At 41.1% G+C, this 18,615-nt stretch overlaps 2 protein-coding genes across 4 annotated transcripts in view; one reads left to right on the top strand and one right to left on the bottom strand.

Moving 5' to 3' along the window:
- The first annotated feature begins 277 nt into the window (after positions 1 to 277).
- On the top strand, positions 278 to 16,315 carry DONSON (DNA replication fork stabilization factor DONSON). The gene is made up of 10 exons (XM_055421070.2): positions 278 to 752; positions 1,495 to 1,575; positions 2,649 to 2,852; positions 5,765 to 5,943; positions 7,145 to 7,323; positions 7,939 to 8,020; positions 8,129 to 8,233; positions 9,044 to 9,242; positions 10,431 to 10,643; positions 13,309 to 16,315. Exons 1-10 carry the CDS (start codon positions 444 to 446, stop codon positions 13,444 to 13,446), a joined length of 1,689 nt encoding a protein of 562 aa, XP_055277045.1. The 5' UTR covers positions 278 to 443; the 3' UTR covers positions 13,447 to 16,315.
- SON (SON DNA and RNA binding protein) overlaps positions 14,163 to 18,615 on the bottom strand; it is a 31,054-nt gene continuing 26,601 nt past the window's right edge. The window contains exons 9-12 of one of the 3 annotated variants that reach the window (XM_055420954.2): positions 18,057 to 18,204; positions 15,992 to 16,063; positions 15,775 to 15,890; positions 14,163 to 15,239 (exon numbers count right to left, since the gene is read on the bottom strand). In XM_055420954.2, the coding sequence (XP_055276929.2) occupies positions 15,081 to 15,239; positions 15,775 to 15,890; positions 15,992 to 16,063; positions 18,057 to 18,204 (495 nt within the window). In that variant the 3' untranslated portion in view covers positions 14,163 to 15,080. Of the gene's footprint in view, positions 15,293 to 15,774; positions 15,891 to 15,991; positions 16,064 to 18,056; positions 18,205 to 18,615 lie in introns of those variants that run through there. The other 2 variants (XM_055420961.2, XM_055420970.2) reach the window with 2 other exon arrangements.

Raw genomic sequence — 18,615 nt, forward strand, 5'->3', positions numbered from 1 at the left:
TTTGGGGGGTCGGGACGAGAGGCCCAGGCCCCTCTCTGCAGCGCTGGACGTCGCCGCTGAGCTCCGGAAGTTTACCGAAGCGGCAGCTCAAGGGTGACGTTTCCTTTCTTCCAGGCGCCTCGCTGCGGATTTAAATAGTACTCGGCTCTCCCGGCGCGCTTCCCAGCCATCTAGCCCCGGGAGGTCAGGCTGGCGCGCCCGGGGAACGTCCTGGGGGACACGCGACAGCAGCAGGTCTCCGGCAGCGGGAGGAAAACGGCGGGGGCGGGCCCGCGCGAGCGCCCCGCCGCGCACGCGCCACGAGAAGCTCGGGGACGGGGCCGCGCGAGGGCCCCATCGCGCACGCTCCGTGAGCAGCTCGGGGGCGGGGTCGCGGCGGAGGCGGAGCCCGGGCGCGCGGGAAGCGCCTGCCGGGCCGGCCCACTCGGCCTCCGCCGCGAGTCATGGCCTTGTCGGTTCCCGGCTATTCGCCCAGTTTCAAAAGGCCGCCCGAGACACTGCGGCTCCGACGGAAAAGGGGTCGGAGCCTCGGCGCCGCCTCGGGGCCCGCAGAGCGGCCCGAGCCGGCGACCCGCCGCGCAGCCCGACCGGCCGGGCTGCCCCTCCGCCCGTTCCCGGTGGGGGGCAGAGGCGGCGGCGGCGGCCCGGCCGGGGCCCGAAGGAACCCCTTCGCCCGCCTGGACAACCGGCCGCGGGCCGCCTCCGAGCCTCCCGAGGGCCCGCCCCGCGGCCAGCAGGAGGCGCCGGGCCCGGTGAGTGTCCTCGCGCCTGGGAGCCGAGGGGTTTCTCGTAACAGTTCGGGGGTCGATTCGGCCGTGAAGTAGGACTGGCGGGCTCTCGCGTCCCGGGAGGGAAATGGGCGCCGAGTCGAAGTCGCCCGCGGCCTCGGGGTGCCCATAGGTGGAGGGAGTCGTGAAGTGCGCTCCGCGAGCGGCCGCGGGGCGTGCGGGGCCGTTCGGTCCCGAGGAGCGGACCCTGCATCTCCCGCGCTCCTGTCCGCTGCCTTGCCTGCGAAGCCGGGGCGGCCGCCGTGGACTGGAAAAGCTGAGAGGTCAGTGGGCAGGTGGCTCCGAGTCGCCCTGGAGCCACCCGGGGAAGGCCCCCGTTTGAGGGGAAGAATACAGGACCCTCCTCCCTGCGGCATTCAGTGCCTCCCTTCTCCCGCCCTCCAAATTATGCTGGATTTGGAGGAATGGAGAGGGTTCATCAGGGGGTCAGAATTTACCCCGTGAATGATTTGTCTTACTCCAAAACCTTTTGGATCTTTTGAGATTATTGAGTTACCGGTTGTGCAGACCACCTGCCTTCTTCCCCGTGCATTCTGATGGTTCAAGTTCAGACACAAAGCTGAAGTGACACTCTCCGTCACGTTGATTTGGGCTCCTGTGAATTCCTGGGCTGATTGAGAAACTTGTATGCCAGGCGAAGCTCTGCGGGTTTAAAGCGAACTCCAGCATCATTTAGAATTTAAAAGGACCATTTTTTTCACCTCAGTTTTTAGATTCTAATCAAGAAAATGATTTGCTCTGGGAAGAGAAGGTTCCTGAAAGAACAGCCATTACAGAATTACACCAGGTAATATATTTGAATTGTCATTAGAGTGTATATTTTTATAAATTCAGACTGCTGAGAAGTGTTTACTTGAAAAATCGTTTACCAGAGAGCCCTGTGTGACCATTTCTACTAGACTTGAAAGGACTGCCAGCATCAGCCTTGGTAAAAGACTTCGTATGTAGTAGTTTATCATGCCACCAGTGCTAAAGCAGATGTAGAGGTGAGGTTTCTTTTTCATAGGTAGTGACAAGTCCAACACATCACTGGAAACCAGTGCCTCCAGGCTTATCCCACCCTGAATCTTCAAACCAAATCCCCAGATTAGTTCCACAGCTGGTGGCATATCACTGAACCTCCGTCCTACCCCCTCAACACCACATGCTCCTCTCGACCCCATCCCTCAGCTACTTCCTTGGTGATGATTTGTCCAGAGGGGAGCAGGCTGGAAGAGTTCCCCCAAGACCCATTCTCTCTTCCTTGCAAGTAAATGGCCTTCAGGCCCCTTGGAAATAGTTCCCCGTTCCCTATTATTTTTAAATAACATCACTTAAAAGAATCATTTTAATATGGAGAATAGTGACTTGACAGCAGACAGTTTAGAAGAATTTTTGAGGTCAGCAGATGCTTGTTAAATCAGCCTTAGAGGCCGGTTACCTGCAAGGAGCAGCTTAGCCCTGGTTCCAGACTTTTGGAAGCTAAAAAGTGCTTTTGAAAAAAAGGCATGGAAGATTTATGCTTTGACAGCAGTATTAGTAGCAGATTTTTTAAAATTATGATCATGAAAATAGTATTTCTCTTGTGACTAAACTACATAGAACTATAGTAAAAAGTGAAAACTGCCTTTCCAACACTACCACCACCCCCAACAACAACAAATTCCCACTTTCCAGAGATAGCGTCACTGCTAATGGTTTCGTGTAGCTCTTTCTGAACGTTTTCACAGTGTGTGATTAGTTTTCAGTGTTATTTATTGTACAGTTCATAACATTTTGAGATTTCAGTAATCGTGAGTATGTTCAGTGGATGACTCCTGTAGATTGAAGGGTTTTTTCCTTGGTACTCTACTAATTTTTGTGTTCTTTGTTTTCTAAAAGACTTCTCCTGTATCATTCTCCGAATCTGATATTCCACCCTCAGAAAGTACTGAGTTACCTGTGGACTGGAGCATTAAAACACGACTCCTTTTCACCTCTTCTCAACCCTTTACCTGGGCAGATCATTTGAAAGCCCAGGAAGAGGCTCAAGGTATCATCCAGCATTGCAGGGCAACAGAAGTTACTTTGCCTCAAAGTATACAGGTAATCCTGTGAGAAAATAGCTGTGCTTTAACGTAACAAATGAAGTGTAAAAAGAAAACATAAAATATGTCAAGGTATTATCCACCTGTTTCTTGTATGCCAATATACTGAGTTAAAAAATAAATAAATAAAATGCAAGAAAATTAAAAAAAAAAAAAGAAGTGTAAAAAGTACTTCTCTGCAAACTGTCAGTGATATTTCCTTCCATTAAGTTTTTCTTTGGACATTTAAGACACGGAGACATGGGAAATTTTTTTATTTTCCAAATGCCGCATTTATATACGTTTTAAACATCATACTGAGTAACTGTTAAATTTATAGATGTGTCCTGAGAATTACTCATTGAAGAATTGTTTGAACTAAACTATTCTTTCTAAGGCCTTTTGTGGAAAAAAAAATAGAAGGAAATGAAAAGCAATTGAGGAGTAGGATTGCAAAGAGATTTTACTGGTTTCCTCATATACTGTATACTGCGTTTTTTAAATGCGCTCTTACCTGCTTGGGCGACTGCTGCTGCTAAGTCACTTCAGTCGTGTTCGACTCTGTGTGACCCCATAGACGGAAGCCCACCAGGCTCCCCCGTCCCTGGGATTCTCAAGGCAAGAACACTGGAGTGGGTTGCCATTTCCTTCTCACTTGGGCGACAGTCTGTTGTAAATTTAGTAGAGTTAATGAGTTCTAGCAACAACCAATGCAAAGAAATAGAGGAAAACAACAGAATAGGAAAGACTAGAGATCTCTTCAAGAAAATTAGAGATACCAAAGGAACATTTCATGCAAAGATGGGCTCGATAAAGGACAGAAATGGTACGGACCTAACAGAAGCAGAAGATATTAAGAAGAGGTGGTGAGAATACACAGAAGAACTGTACAAAAAAGATCTTCACGACCAAGATAATCACGATGGTGTGATTACTCACCTAGAGCCAGACATCCTGTAATGTGAAGGCAAGTGGGCCTTAGGAAGCATCACTACGAACAAAGCTAGTGGAGCTGATGGAATTCCAGTTGAGCTAGTTCAAATCCTAAAAGATGATGCTGTGAAAGTGCTGCACTCAATATGCCAGCAAATTTGGAAAACTCAGCAGTGGCCACAGGACTGGAAAAGGTCAGTTTTCATTCCAATCCCAAAGAAAGGCAATGCCAAAGAATGCTCAAACTACCATACAGTTGCACTTATCTCACACGCTAGTAAAGTAATGCTCAAAATTCCCCAAGCCAGACTTCAGCAATACGTGAGCTGGGAACTTCCAACTGTTCAAGCTGGTTTTAGAAAAGGCAGAAGCACCAGAGATCAAATTGCCAACATCCACTGGATCATGGAAAAAGCAAGAGAGTTCCAGAAAAACATCTATCTGCGTTATTGACTATGCCAAAACCTTTGACTGTGTGGATCACAGTAAACTGGAAAATTCTGAAAGCGATGGGAATACCAGACCACCTGCCCTGCCTCTTGCGAAACCTGTATGCAGGTCACGACGCAACAGTTAGAACTGGACATGGAACAACAGACTGGTTCCAAATAGGAAAAGGAGTACGTTAAGGCTGTATATTGTCACCCTGCTTATTTAACTTATATGAACAGTACATCATGAGGAATGCTGGTCTGTAAGAAGCACAAGCTGGAATCAAGATTGCTGGGAGAAATATCAATAACCTCAGGTATGCAGATGACACCACCCTTATGGCAGAAAGTGAAGAGGAACTCAAAAGCCTCTTGATGAAAGTGAAAGAGGAGAGTGAAAAAGTTGGCTTAAAGTTCAGCGTTCAGAAAACTAAGATCATGGCATCTGGTCCCATCACTTCATGGGAAATAGATGGGGAAACAGTGGAAACAGTGCCAGACTTTTATTTTTTGGGGCTCCTAAATCACTGCAGATGGTGATTGCAGCCATGAAATTAAAAGACACTTACTCCTTGGAAGGAAAGTTATGACCAACCTAGATAGCATATTAGAAAGCGGAGATATTACTTTGCCAACCAGGGTCCATCTAGTCAAGGCTATGGTTTTTCCCTTGGTCATGTATGGATGTGAGAGTTGGACTGTGAAGAAAGCTGATCACCGAAGAATTGATGCTTTTGAACTGTGGTGTTGGAGAAGACTCTTGAGAGTCCCTTGGACTGCAAGGAGATCCAACCAGTCCATCCAAAAGGAGATCAGTCCTGGGTGTTCATTGGAAGGACTGATGCTGAAGCTGAAACTCCAATACTTTGGCCACCTCATGTGAAGAGTTGATTCACTGGAAAAGACCCTGATGCTGGGAGGGACTGGGGGCAGGAGGAGAAGGGAATGAGATGGCTGGATGGCATCACCAACTCGATGGACATGAGTTTGAGTGAACTCCGGGAGTTGGTGATGGACAGGGAGGCCTGGCGTGCTGTGATTCATGGGGTTGCGGAGAGTCGGACACGACTGAGCGACTGAACTGAACTGAACTGAATGAATTCTAGAAAGGTTTTCAAAAATGTCGTTACCATTACTTTGAAGCAGTTCAGCTCAAACTAGGTTAAAAGAGATTACCTTGGTTGCCTCTTTTTTAATCAGTAGTTCCTGGTGATTTGTGATTGAGACTGTCGTTTTTTACTGGCTACTTTTGAAAGAGTTTTGAGGCAGAGGAGTTGAATATAGTGTTACCTGCACACATGCACCCCTGCCCTGGTGGTAGAAAATGATCATCATTGTTCTCAAGGATGGTAGAGACTTGCAAATGTTCCTGTCTGTCCAGGTGTCCTTTTTGATATGTGGGTTAACAGACTGGGAACAAACAATAATAAACTAAACTTTAGCCTCTATAACTGTTATTAACACCTTCTTACAGAAGAATAAATGTTTGGTATATTCGATGTCTATTTAATTAAATTCTGTGTTTCTAATGGGGCAAAAACTGTGCAATATCATCTTTGGATTTTAGGATCCCAAACTCTCCACCGAGCTCCGCTGTGCTTTCCAGCAGAGCCTCATCTATTGGCTCCACCCTGCCTTGTCTTGGCTGCCATTGTTCCCTCGTATCGGAGCTGACAGAAAAATGGCTGGAAAGACAACTCCATGGTCAAATGATGAAACCCTGCAACACATGTTAATGAATGACTGGTAAGATGAATAAAAATTTGTGAATCCCATAGTGAATTTTCATTTTAGCAGTATTCTTTCCTTATTTATGATGTGTAATTGGGCATTAGTAGATGGATTTCTCTGTCCTTCTGAATTATTTTATTAAAATGTTATGATTAACTGCTGCAGAAGACTCTTGAGAATCCGTTAAACAGCATGGAGATCAAACCAGTCAATCCTAAAGGAAATCAACCCTGAATATTCATGGGAAGGACTAATGCTGAAGCTCCAGTACTTCAACAATCTGATGCTAAGAGCCGGCTCACTGGCAAAGACCCTGCTGCTGGGAAAGAGTGAAGGCATAAGAAGGGAGCAGCAGAGGATGAGTTGGTTAGATTGCGTCACTGACTCAATGGATGTAAATTTGAGTAAACTCTCGAAGATAGTGAAGGACAGGGCAACCTGGCATGCATAGTCCATGGGGTCACAAAGAGTCGGACATGACTTAGCAACTGAAAAACAATAGCCATGACTACCAGTTTAAACTGATGTAAATTGTTTACTTTTGGGGAATTCCCTGGTAGTCCACGGGTTAGGGCTCATAGCCTGAGTTCAGTCCTGGTCAGGGAACTGAGATCGTGCATTTTTCGTGGTGTAGGCCACACTCCCTGCCAAAATTTTTTTTTCTCAAAAATTGTTTACTTGTTTAGCTCCTATTCACTGCTTCCCCCCCTCCCCCCGACTGCATTGCACAGCTTGTGGGATCTTAGTTTCCAACCAGGGTTAGAACCCATGCACCCTGCAGTGGAAGCCAGGAGTACTAACCACTAGACTGACAGGGAATTCCCAGCTCTTATTCTCTCTTTATGTCGTTATGGAATGTAATGGCTATATAGAGACATAATTCTTTAATATTACTTCTTGTTAATGGCTGTGTCCCTTCTCATCAGTAGAAGCTGCTTATTAAAAGTCAGCAACCTGATATCAACTGCTTTTTCCAAAGGAAAAATGGCAAGCATTTAAATGTTAAATGCTACTTGTTAAAGTATTTCCAATTCATCAGTGAGTCCCATGACCAATTTCAGTCCTTTAAAAAGCCAAGTTCTATGTCATGGGAAAAATTCAGACCATTACCTGTAATAATTGTGTTTAAAATTGGGTGAGGATCAAGTAATATAAAGATTTTCAACATTGAGTTGACGTTTTAATAATGCCTAAAGAAAACTATTTTTCTTCATAGGTCTGTGAGCTTTACTTCTCTATATAACCTGCTGAAGACAAAACTTTGCCCCTATTTCTACATTTGTACCTATCAGTTTACTGTCCTGTTCCGTGCAGCAGGATTAGCAGGAGATGATGTAATCACGGCTCTCATATCTCCTACAACTAGAGGTATAAGAGAAGCTATGAAAAACGAAGGTAAAACTCTACTTTTAAAGTGAGAATACCAAACTGTTTAGTAAACACCTTAAAAGTTAAAATTTGAACTGTCTTGTTTACCACTTTTATCTTGTTACTTTAAAAATTACTTCATTTCTTCACTTTGGTTTTTTTTCCTTAGCATTTAATTAAGTTATCCGTTGTACATTGCTTTAAGTTATATTCCCTTCTCTAGTCCTTAAACATATGTCAAGCTGGAAAGTCCCGATCCGAATATACTCCTGTTGAATTTCTTTTATAGTACAAGTTATCTACACTCTTCTAATAACTTGATTTTTAACTTTGTCAGCACATTAGTAGATCATGAAGTCTGTTCAATGGACTTATTCAGCACTTTTTTAAAAAAATGAAATAGAATAATATATACTCGATGAAAGATTATCAAGTGTAGTGAGAATATGTATTGTCCTGGACCACTTGTTTCAAGGAGATATGTGGGTGTTGTGAGCTGCTGTCAAGAAAGCATGGAAAACACTGCTCTAATGATCAAGTGTAGAAACTTATTTTCAAATACTCTCTACAAATCAGCAAGACTGTTAATTCTTTCAGAGTATATTAAATAAAACACAGTTACATTTTTCTTTTCTCATGTAGGTATTGAGTTTTCTTTGCCTTTAATAAAAGAAAATGGCCCTGAGACGAGGAAAGCATCTGGAACAGGCTTGCAACATGGGGAGTATGTGATTAACATAACTTTTTACATCATCCGTGTGACTTAAGGATTCATTGTAGAGGAAACAGCTTTATGAAATGTGAACCCTAACTAACTGTAGCAATGTCCTAGGGAGCAAGCCGTCAGTGATGAGGATGAAGAAGAAAGTTTTTCCTGGCTGGAAGAGATGGGTGTGCAAGATAAAATTAAAAAACCAGACGTACTTTCTATCAAGCTGTATCCTTTCAGTTACTGTTAACTCAAATTGATTTTCATTGAATTCAGTTAGTGAGCAATGTAATTTTTTTTTGGATGAGGATGTGGGATCTTAGTTCCCTGACCAGGGATCAAACCTATGCCCCCTGCAGTGGAAGGTCAGAGTCCTAACCACTGGACCACTAGGGAATTCTCTTGAGCAATGTAATATTGATTGGAAGTTTTCTTTTACTATTATCTTAAAGCATCCTTAAGATCGTATTCAAACTTAACTTCCCACATGACATTAAAAAGCAAACCCTCAAGAGCAGTAAAACAAGAAAAATTAAAGTTTTTTTAAGTAAAAATACTCCATTTTGGTTAAATTTGGGGAGGGGAATGGAATGGATTTTTGACTATAGAAGAAATTCCTTTTTCTCAGGAATCAATTTCTAGCAAATTCAGATGGTCATAAAGAAATTATTTTGATTATTAGGATGCCTTATAATAGCACGGGCTTACCTGGCAGCTCAGATGGTAAAGAATCTGCCTGCAGTCAGGAAACTTGGGTTCAATCCCTGGGTTGAGAAGATTCCCTTGGAGAAGGAAATGGCAACCCATGTCTGGTGAATCCCATGAACAGCGTAGTTTTCAGGCTGCAGTCCGTGGGGTCACAGAGTCGGACCTGACTGAGGAACTAACACTTTCACTTCACTTTCATGATTGCAGTGAAGAGAATTAGCAAGAGCATTTTATTTGGAGTAGGGAAAAGGGTTCCTGGTGAGTCAAGATAATCTGTGTTACTGTTGGTATGGGATTTGCATTTGTTATTTCCTTCATGGTCATGTTCAGGCGTAAAGAGATACATGAAGTACAAATGGATCACAGACCAGAGTCTGTTGTGTTGGTGAAGGGAATGAATACCTTTACACTGCTAAATTTTTTAATTAACTGTAAGAGTTTAATTGCTACCTCAGGTCCACAGGCAGGACTTCCACCAACCCTCTTATCCCCAGTAGCTTTCCGAGGTGCCACAATGCAAATGCTTAAGGTAATAAAAAGCAAAGAAATTCTGTACTAATTCTCATCATTTAACATCTAAAGACATATTTTCCCGTTTTTTGATAGGATGAACTCTTGGCTTTTTTTAATAGCTCAACTTCTTTACAGGGGCGTTCCTGGTAGCTCAGTGGTTAAGCGTCTGCCTGCAATGCAGGACACACGGATTTCAATCCCTGGGTCAGGAAGATCCCCTGGAGGAGGAAATGGCAACCCACACCGGTATTCTTGCCTGAAGAATCCCATGGACAGAGAAGCCTGGAGGGCTACAGTTCATGGGGTCATAAAGAGTCAGACACAACTGAGCGACTAAACCACAATGTTTTTACATGGTGCACATTTTCTTTCCTGCGAGTAAAAAAATTCCTTGATATAAAGTTGTTTCAAAGGAATTATATGAACTATATTAATTACTTGAAATGTTGTATTTGAATTATTGCCATAGGAAAAGTTGCTTAATTTCATTTCGTCTTTCTGAACCACTGAAAGAACAGAGCCAACCAAGAATGTTATGTTAAATTACATTGTTGTTTAGTCACTAAGTCGTGTCCCTCTCTTTGTGACCCTATGGACTGTAGCCTCACCAGGCTCCTCTGTCCATGGGATTTTTCCAGGCAAGTATACTGTGAGTTGGTTGCCATTTCCTTCCCCTGGGGATCTTCCCAACCTAGGGATCAAACCCACATCTCCTGCCTTGGCAGGTGGATTCTTTACCACTGAGCCACCGGGGAAGCCCCATGTTCAAATTATAGGAGGTCTCAAAAACTGGATCATGGTTAAATGAAAAGAATCTCTCTCCATATTGTTGAAGAAATACACATGCAGTTTTTATGTGAATTACACGGTGAATAACAGCAACAGAATCTTAATTTTTATTTTGCTAATATTATGCATTGAATGTGCATTAATAAATCACAAAGGATACCACTACTAGAAGTTATTTTCCCTAGAACTAGTACTTCCATTGACAGTCTCATAATTTGGAGGAGAGGATGCTGGAAGCTGAGAATTTCTGAACAGGTTTACTCACAAAACTTTCTTGTGGTGGACCTGATGAACTACGTTTGTTCCCTAAATGTTCAAAGAGAGGAATGCCCAAATGAGAAGTTATTGATCACATTTTTAGCTGGGGACAAAAGCTTGAGATGGTACCATAACTCTCTTTAAAATTTTCTTGAAGGCTCGAAGTGTGAATGTGAAGACACAAGCTCTTTCTGGATACAGAGATCAGTTCAGCTTGGAGATTACAGGCCCCGTTATGCCTCATTCTCTGCACTCTGTGACAATGCTACTCCAGTCCTCACAGAATGGGTCATTTTCTGCAGGACTGTATGCACATGAGCCAACTGCTGTATTTAATATCTGCCTATCAAAGGATAAAGTACTGGATAAGGTAAGTAGACAGCTGGTAAACAAATGTAGTTGTAGTCATGAAAGTGAAAGTTGCTCAGTCGAATGCGACTCTTTGTGACTCCATGGACCATACAGTCCATGGAATTCTCTAGGCCAGAATACTGGAGTGGGTAGCCTTTCCCTTCTCCAGGGGAATCTTCCCAACCCTGGGACCGAACCCAGGTTTCCGGCATTGCAGGCAGATTCCTTACCCACTGAGAGCTATCAGAGAAGCTCTCAAAATAAATTAAACTGTTCAGTCGCTCAGTCGTGTCCAACTCTTCAAGATCCCATGAATTGCAGCACGCCAGGCCTCCCTGTCCATCACCAACGTTCACTCAAACTCATGTCTGTCAAGTCGGTGATGCCATCCTGCCATCTCATCCTCACGTCCCCTTCTCCCCCTGCCCCCAATCCCTCCCAGCATCAGAGTCTTTTCCAGTGAGTCAACTCTTTGCATGAAGTCTCCAAAGCGTTGGGAGTTTCAGCTTCAGCATCAGTCCTTCCAATGAACACCCAGGACTGATCTCCTTTTGGATGGACTGGTTGGATCTCCTTGCAGTCCAAGGGACTCTCAAGAGTCTTCTCCAACACCACAGTTCAAAAGCATCAATTCTTCGGTGATCAGCTTTCTTCACAGTCCAACTCTCACATCCATAAATGACCACGGGAAAAAGCAGAGCCTTGACTAGATGGACCCTGGTTGGCAAAGTAATGTCTCTGCTTTCTAATATGCTATCTAGGTTGCTCATAACTTTCCTTCCAAGGAGTAAGCGTCTTTTAATTTCATGGCTGCAGTCACCATCTGCAGTGATTTTGGAGCCCAAAAAAATAAAAGTCTGACACTGTTTCCCCATCTATTTCCCATGAAGTGATGGGACCAGATGCCATGATCTTAGTTTTCTGAACGTTCAACTTTAAGCCAACCTTTTCACTCTCGTCTTTCACTTTCATCAAGAGGCTTTTGAGTTCCTCTTCACTTTCTGCCATAAGGGTGGTGTCATCTGCATATCTGAGGTTATTGATATTTCTCCCAGCAATCTTGATTCCAGCTTGTGCTTCTTACAGACCAGCATTTCTCATGATGTACTCTGCATATAAGTTAAATAAGCAGGGTAACAATATACAGCCTTAACGTACTCCTTTTCCTATTTGGAACCAGTCTGTTGTTCCATGTCCAGTTCTAACTGTTGCGTCGTGACCTGCATACAGGTTTCTCAAGAGGCAGGGCAGGTGGTCTGGTATTCCCATCTCTTTCAGAATTTTCCAGTTTACTGTGATCCACACAGTCAAAGGCTTTGGCATAGTCAATAAAACAGATGTTTTTCTGGAACTCTCTTGCTTTTTCCATGATCCAGTGGATGTCGGCAATTTGATCTCTGGTGTCTCTGCTTTTTCTAAAACCAGCTTGAACAGCTGGAAGTTCCCAGCTCACGTATTGCTGAAGCCTGGCTTGGGGAATTTTGAGCATTACTTTACTAGCGTGTGAGATGAGTGCAATTGTGCGGTAGTTTGAGCATTCTTTGGCATTGCCTTTCTTTGGGATTGGAATGAAAACTGACCTTTTCCAGTTCTGTGGCTCCTGTTGAGTTTTCCAAATTTGCTGGCATATTGAGTGCAGCACTTTCACAGCATCATCTTTTAGGATTTGAAATAGCTCAACTGGAATTCCATCACCTCCACTGTTCGTAGTGATGCTTTCCAAAGCCCACTTGACTTCACATTCCAGGATGTCTGGCTCTAGGTGAGTGATCACACCATCATGATTATCTGGGTCATGAAGAATCTTTTTTGTACAGTTTTTCTGTGTATTCTTGCCACCTCTTAATATCTTCTGCTTCTGTTAGGTCCGTACCATTTCTGTCCTTTATCGAGCCCATCTTTGCATGAAATGTTCCCTTGGTGTCTCTAATTTTCTTGAAGAGATAGTCTTTCCTATTCTGTTGTTTTCCTCTATTTGCATTGATCACTGAGGAAGACTTTCTTCTCTCTCCTTGCTATTCTTTGGAACTCTGCATTCAGATGGTTATATCTTTCCTTTTCTCCTTTGCTTTTCGCAAAAACTTAAACTGTACTATTAATTAGTGAGAGGAAGGGAAAAATGACTGTTTTTTTGAGGAGATAAATTCTATGAATTCACACTGTTGTAGGAAACATTTACTAAAGAACTTCCCTAAGAAAAGGCCTGTTATTTTCGTTGTCCTTTCGGATGCAGAACAGTACCTGATTCCTTTTATGTATTATTGGAAGATTAATAATTATGGATGTCATTTAACCCCCGTGCCTTTTTTCTATGTAAGTTTTTCTTAGATGCAGGGTTGGGGGGAGCTACTTGCTAAGTTTCAGGTGATACAGAAGTGTCTATATATGTATCTACACTTTTTAAAAACTGAAGTACATTTGCCTTTAATTTTGAACATACAGATTTTTATTTATAAGACCTTTTAAAGTTTTTATCAGTTTGCCAGATTTACAAAAATAACCAAAACTAGTATTTGGGGATGCTGTCATTGTGTAGAAATTCTCAGGGTGAGCTTCTATTGATCATGATAAATTTGCCTTTATAATCATGAATGAGGCATCTGTCAAAAGATCCCATGGTAATTTAAAAACTCATCAGTGTTCAGACTCGTGCTTTTTACTGACTTCCTTACAAATTCTCACAGGAGGCTGTTCACGAGGAGCTTGCCAACTGTGGATTGCACCCTAAAACTCTGGACCACCTTTGTCAAACACCGATACTGGGAAAACTGTCCTTACGGCATGTAGAAATGAGTAACTACATTTATAATTGGAGATCCTGAACACCAAAGTAAGCCTAAAAGGAATCTGTGAGGAAAAACAAAAAAGCCTTCTAGCAAGGAAATTCAAGATTCTTATACCTTTGGCTTTTAAAGTTCACTTTGGAAGTTACCCAAATGTTTACAAGTATTAATCTTTCACAGTGACTTTTTATTACACGCACTAAGCTTAAGAGTAGGATTAAGGTTTTAAAATCATTTTTATTCTTTTGATGAAGATAAAACTTTTTTAAAACTTGAATGAAAATTCTAGATCCATTAATTATAAACTGGGTAGAAAAATGAGTGTTTCACTGCAAATGGGAACTGAGGCATAGTATCAATTATCTTGAGACACTGTAAGAGCACTGGGGCAAAAATCCAGCTTATCTACCGAGCTGATTGATGGTGCTTCCATCTTAGCTGTTTTCCTGCCTGTTTATAATTCCTCTGTTCTCAAATACTTTTACTTGTTTTAATGCATGTTCATTTTGATTAGGGTATTTTGTATTCCGTATAGAATAGGGTCAGGAGTTGTAAAGTTCACTCAGCTGTCACGACAAAGCAGTATTTAATATGTTCTTATAGGTTATTTGTGTGTGTGTGTATATATATATATACATATAAAATTCAAATTTTCTTAAATAAAAGTGCTTAGAAATCAAAAGCAATGGGTAAAGAAGTAACAGTAGTGAAGAAGTATGTGTTCACTTTGTGATCCAGAAAATAAAAACACCACATTTATTCCAGAGAAGTTTATATTTGGGCCTTAAGCTTTTGAAAATAAAGTTTAGAGACATAGCATATGAATACCACTGTAATACACATGAAATATTCTATCAGACCCTAAAAATTAACATAAACTTAAACTTTCTCATAGTCAACAAAATAGTGGCTGGGTGCCGATTTTATTAGATAAGTTGGTTACAGCGTTTTAATTATCATTTTACGTCTATCTAGGTGTAGCTGAAATTCAAAATGCACATCAAAGTAAAACTATATCACAACTCAATGCCATACTAAATGTACTTGGCCTCTGCAGTAAAATTCTAGTCGGACTTCATTTTGACTCCCTTCTCATTCATGGCCCAAGTGGCTTTGACAGAAATGCAGGACTTTGTGCTGATCATCACACAACATACCACTGTCTTTTTTTATAACCTCTACAAAATTTAAAAGGGGAGTTGGTGGCATTAGCCCTGTGGAACAGATCTTGCTTGATTAACTCAGTAACACTGGCCCAGTATCTGTCCAGCAGAACCCATTGTGAACTAGTACAAGGTGCACAGCCCTTCACTGATTACAGGCAAGTGTTACAGCAGCCTAGCCATAAGGAAGGGGAGTTACATCATAGTACAAAATACAGTATAAAAGCGTTATTTTTAACATTCCACACTGGAGATTACGGATGCCTTCAAACAATCGTTTGGATGTTAGCCACTTAAACAGATACATCACTAAGGTAAACAATATAAACATACCAAAACCCTGTATGGTTAAATACAATTTCCATGGTACAAAAATCAAAGCCTGGAGATGTTTGTACAGATTGCTTTTTTACACAATGTCTTAAATTGCCAAATATATACAACATTAAAGAGGAAATACATTTTGATGCAGAGTAAAATTATCTGAAATGATTAATATAAAACCTCAATCTATCTACGTGAGGCACTCCTGAAGCAAGTGGCATTAGCCATGAGGTCCTTTGGTACAAGGCCCATTGCTTGAAGAACCACAGTAGCTGCTGTGGCTTTAGCATGCTTCTTATTAGGGCTGGCAAAGCTGGGCTGGTAAGCGCTTCCATTTATCAATACCTATTCAAGAAAAACATACAATTGGGCTGGTAAGGGCTTCCATTTCTCAATACCTATTCAAGAAAAACATACAATAAGAACAGCATCAAACTTTAATATCTATTAGCTTTGTATTTTTTTTCACTAAATGCTAGAAAAATAACTTACAAAGATATAAAACCCATACTATGTGAGTCAAATTAATCTCAACCCCAAAAGAAGCAAATCATTCGGGCAAAGGGACTGCAAATTTAACAGCAGGTCTCCAAATTGAAGGGAAAGAAAAAATCTGATTAAAAACCACTTAATTCCCCATGTTGCACTAGAAAAGGTCAACAAATTGTTCACCAAATTGTGCCCGCACCTTTCCCTCCAATAGTGAAAAATAGGAAAGCGTACTTAAATGTTGAAAACTTCTTCCACTCTACCCACACATATTCACACTCCCAGCCCACAAACATTAACCCTGTGACCACAGAATGCTCATCCCTTACCCTCTAACACTAAGTTATCAAACTAACCGATGTATACAATTAATGCAAAAATTCATATTTACCCTAAAGAGAAAATGTTTGCGATGATCAGGGCCACTGTCATGGACCAAGAGAAATTCAGGTGGTTGCCACCTTCTCTTATTACAGATTTCCATCAAGGCAGACACAGGATGTTTGCCTGCAGAGAAAAAAATAAACAATTATCTCCACACCTGTGGCAACAAATTATGAATTCAAGGGGAGGGTGGGACAAGAAGAAATTCAGAATCGTACTCTCACCTGATAAATCTTTCATTGCAGCAGAGAAGTTTCCGGACCTCTTTTGTGCTCTTTCTCCTACTGCAACAAGACCTTTAAAAAAAAAAAAAAAAATCAACGATCACTGAATAAATTTCAAAACATTTAAAATCATAGTAATCATAGTATGGCAAAACAACTACTCCCTCTGTAGGAACCTTAACCTCAATCCATGGCCTCAAATAAAATATTCAACAGACACTCACTACTCTTGATTTCTATATAAACCTGTTTTGACATTTCTATACATATATCCAAACTTCATTTATCTTATTGGAAATTGAATAAAAATATTCAGAAAAACAATATGTGAATATATATATATATTGCCATAATTAACAACCACTGTGCTGCTACTAAATCACTTCAGTCGTGTCTGACTCTGTGTGACCCCATAGACAGAAGCCCACCAGGCTCCCCCTTCCCTGGGATTCTCCAGGCAAGAACACTGGAGTGGGTTGCCATTTCCTTCTCCAATGTGTGAAAGTGAAAAGTGAAAGTGAAGTCACTCAGTCGTGTCCGACCCTTAGTGACTCCACGGACGGCAGCCTACCAGGCTCCTCCATCCATGGGATTCTCCAGGCAATAGTACTGGAGTGGCTTGACATTGCCTTCTCCGAACAACCACTCTAGATCTGTTTAAAAACTAGTGGCCAAAAAAAAAAAAATGGGTTTCTAAAGGTTTCTCATCCCTTAAAAAAAATGATGCTCAGTTTAAGTATGATCCCCAAAATTCAAGGACTGTAAGCCAAAACAAAGTAGAAAAAGTGAAAAAGGCTCTCTCCATTTCTTTTTCCAGCAAACAAGCCCTTTCTGACTTCAAATGTGAGATGTACTCAAGAGATGCCAGCCTCGGCCTCCCTTTCCAAAAGGGGCTTAGCTATATTACTATCTAAAATCAATGCTTTCCATTTAGCCTAGGGAGAATTCTTCACAAATTCTGCCACTAGGCTTTCCCAAATCTAGGCCATGCTGCACATTTCCGAAGGACTATTCCCTAGAATTATGCAATGTACCCACAGATGATTTCTACCAATAAGCTACCCTCTGTTAACAATCTATTCAACTTGTATAAAAGCAGTACAATGTCAGTATAAAAGCAGTACAATGTCAGTGTGACATTCAATTTCTCTTTCTAAATTAATGTTTACACTAGTACTACATTATAGGATTGTGTTATTTCTAGCCTATTTTTGAGTAACAACATAATAAATTCACTCCAATATGGAACAAAATGGCAACACAGTTATCTTCTGGATGACAATGTAGAGATTCTGATACAAAACATTTTTATTTCTCTTTTTCACAAAACACTTTTTAAAATGTATAATTTGGTCAGAGCTAGTTGTTTCATTAGCATGGCAATTTAACTGCATTAAATAACCTCAACTTAAACTATCTGATCACAAAGATAAAAATAAATTTCAGTTCTAAATTTTCCAGTTTTTAAAAATCCGGTTTAAACAAAATCTCATTTATCTGGGAGCCCTTGTATGATTCTACAATGGACATTATTCCAAGTATAAAACCGCAGTATTAAAGAGGTAACACTTGGCAGCAGTTGGTCTATTCTCCAGCCTCAACACTCAATTACTGAGTTTGATAAAAAGGGACATGCAAAAGGGTTTACAAAGTGAAGACTAAACAGAACTCTAACAGGAAACGAGAATATGCGGAATAAAAGTCTTAGAAATAATAAATTCTAGAAACAGAATAAATTCTAGAAGCATATGTTCCCTGTCAAAAGAAAAAAAAAATGGAAATCCTACTTTCTAAATATGAAATCTAATTAAAAACCTAATCATATATTACACTTAACAAAGGCTGCCTTTTACCCTCAAATTAGTGTCTCCACCTATTATGTGTACAAAGGTTTCAAAATGGGTTAAACATTTTATTCCTAACTCTGTACTATGAGAAGTGCCCCCAGTTCAGGATCACTGACATCAGAAGAATTTGTGAATTTATAATAGTAATGAAACCCTAAATGTTAAAGGAGGTATAATAAACATTCTAGAAAAAAAAAAAAAAAAAGAATCAATCTTACCTTTTCGATCTGTCTTAAAATCAACTAGGATAGGTTCCTTATTTCCTTCTTTGTTTTTTCCTAATCCTTCTCCTTCTTTCCAGCCCATTTTTCTCATCAAAACGGCTCCCATCCCTCCAGTTACTGGGGCTGCTCTTAAGAACTGATCCTATCCAAAGAGAGAAAGGTAAAAGATCCCCAGTTTATAGTTAGAATCTGACTACAGACTCAATGTAACTTTGTAAAGAAAACAAGCTTACTTTACGTCTAGATCTGTAATAGCAATTAAATGCTTCTATACTTATATACATACTGTAGTGTGTATGTTCTAATTATTTTCACATAAACATAACAGTATTTTAAAAGTCAAATAAGTCAAACGGCAGTTTTAAAACAGTGGCCCTTGTGCCCCCCTCCAAAAAAAAAAAAAAAAATAGAACACTCCTGTTTTCGTCCACTATTTAGGTTCACTGGTATCTCTTCTTAGCTTGCAAAATAAAAAGAAGGCAATGTTAAAACAGTCAATATTAATTGTCCCAGGTGTACCTAGTTAATGAATAAAGCCCAGCAATCATTTAGA

The sequence above is a fragment of the Moschus berezovskii genome, chromosome 1 (assembly GCF_049115385.1).
Source record: "Moschus berezovskii isolate FMDL1 chromosome 1, NW_MosBer_1.0, whole genome shotgun sequence".
Taxonomy (NCBI): domain Eukaryota; kingdom Metazoa; phylum Chordata; class Mammalia; order Artiodactyla; family Moschidae; genus Moschus; species Moschus berezovskii.

Coding starts and splice junctions, on each gene's coding strand:
- DONSON (XM_055421070.2), top strand. CDS start 444: ATGGCCTTGTCGGTTCCCGGCTATTCGCCCAGTTTCAAAAGGCCGCCC. Junction 8,234..9,043: donor GACGTACTTTCTATCAAGCT/GTATCCTTTCAG, acceptor GGTCATGTTCAG/GCGTAAAGAGATACATGAAG. Junction 9,243..10,430: donor CCACAATGCAAATGCTTAAG/GTAATAAAAAGC, acceptor ATTTTCTTGAAG/GCTCGAAGTGTGAATGTGAA.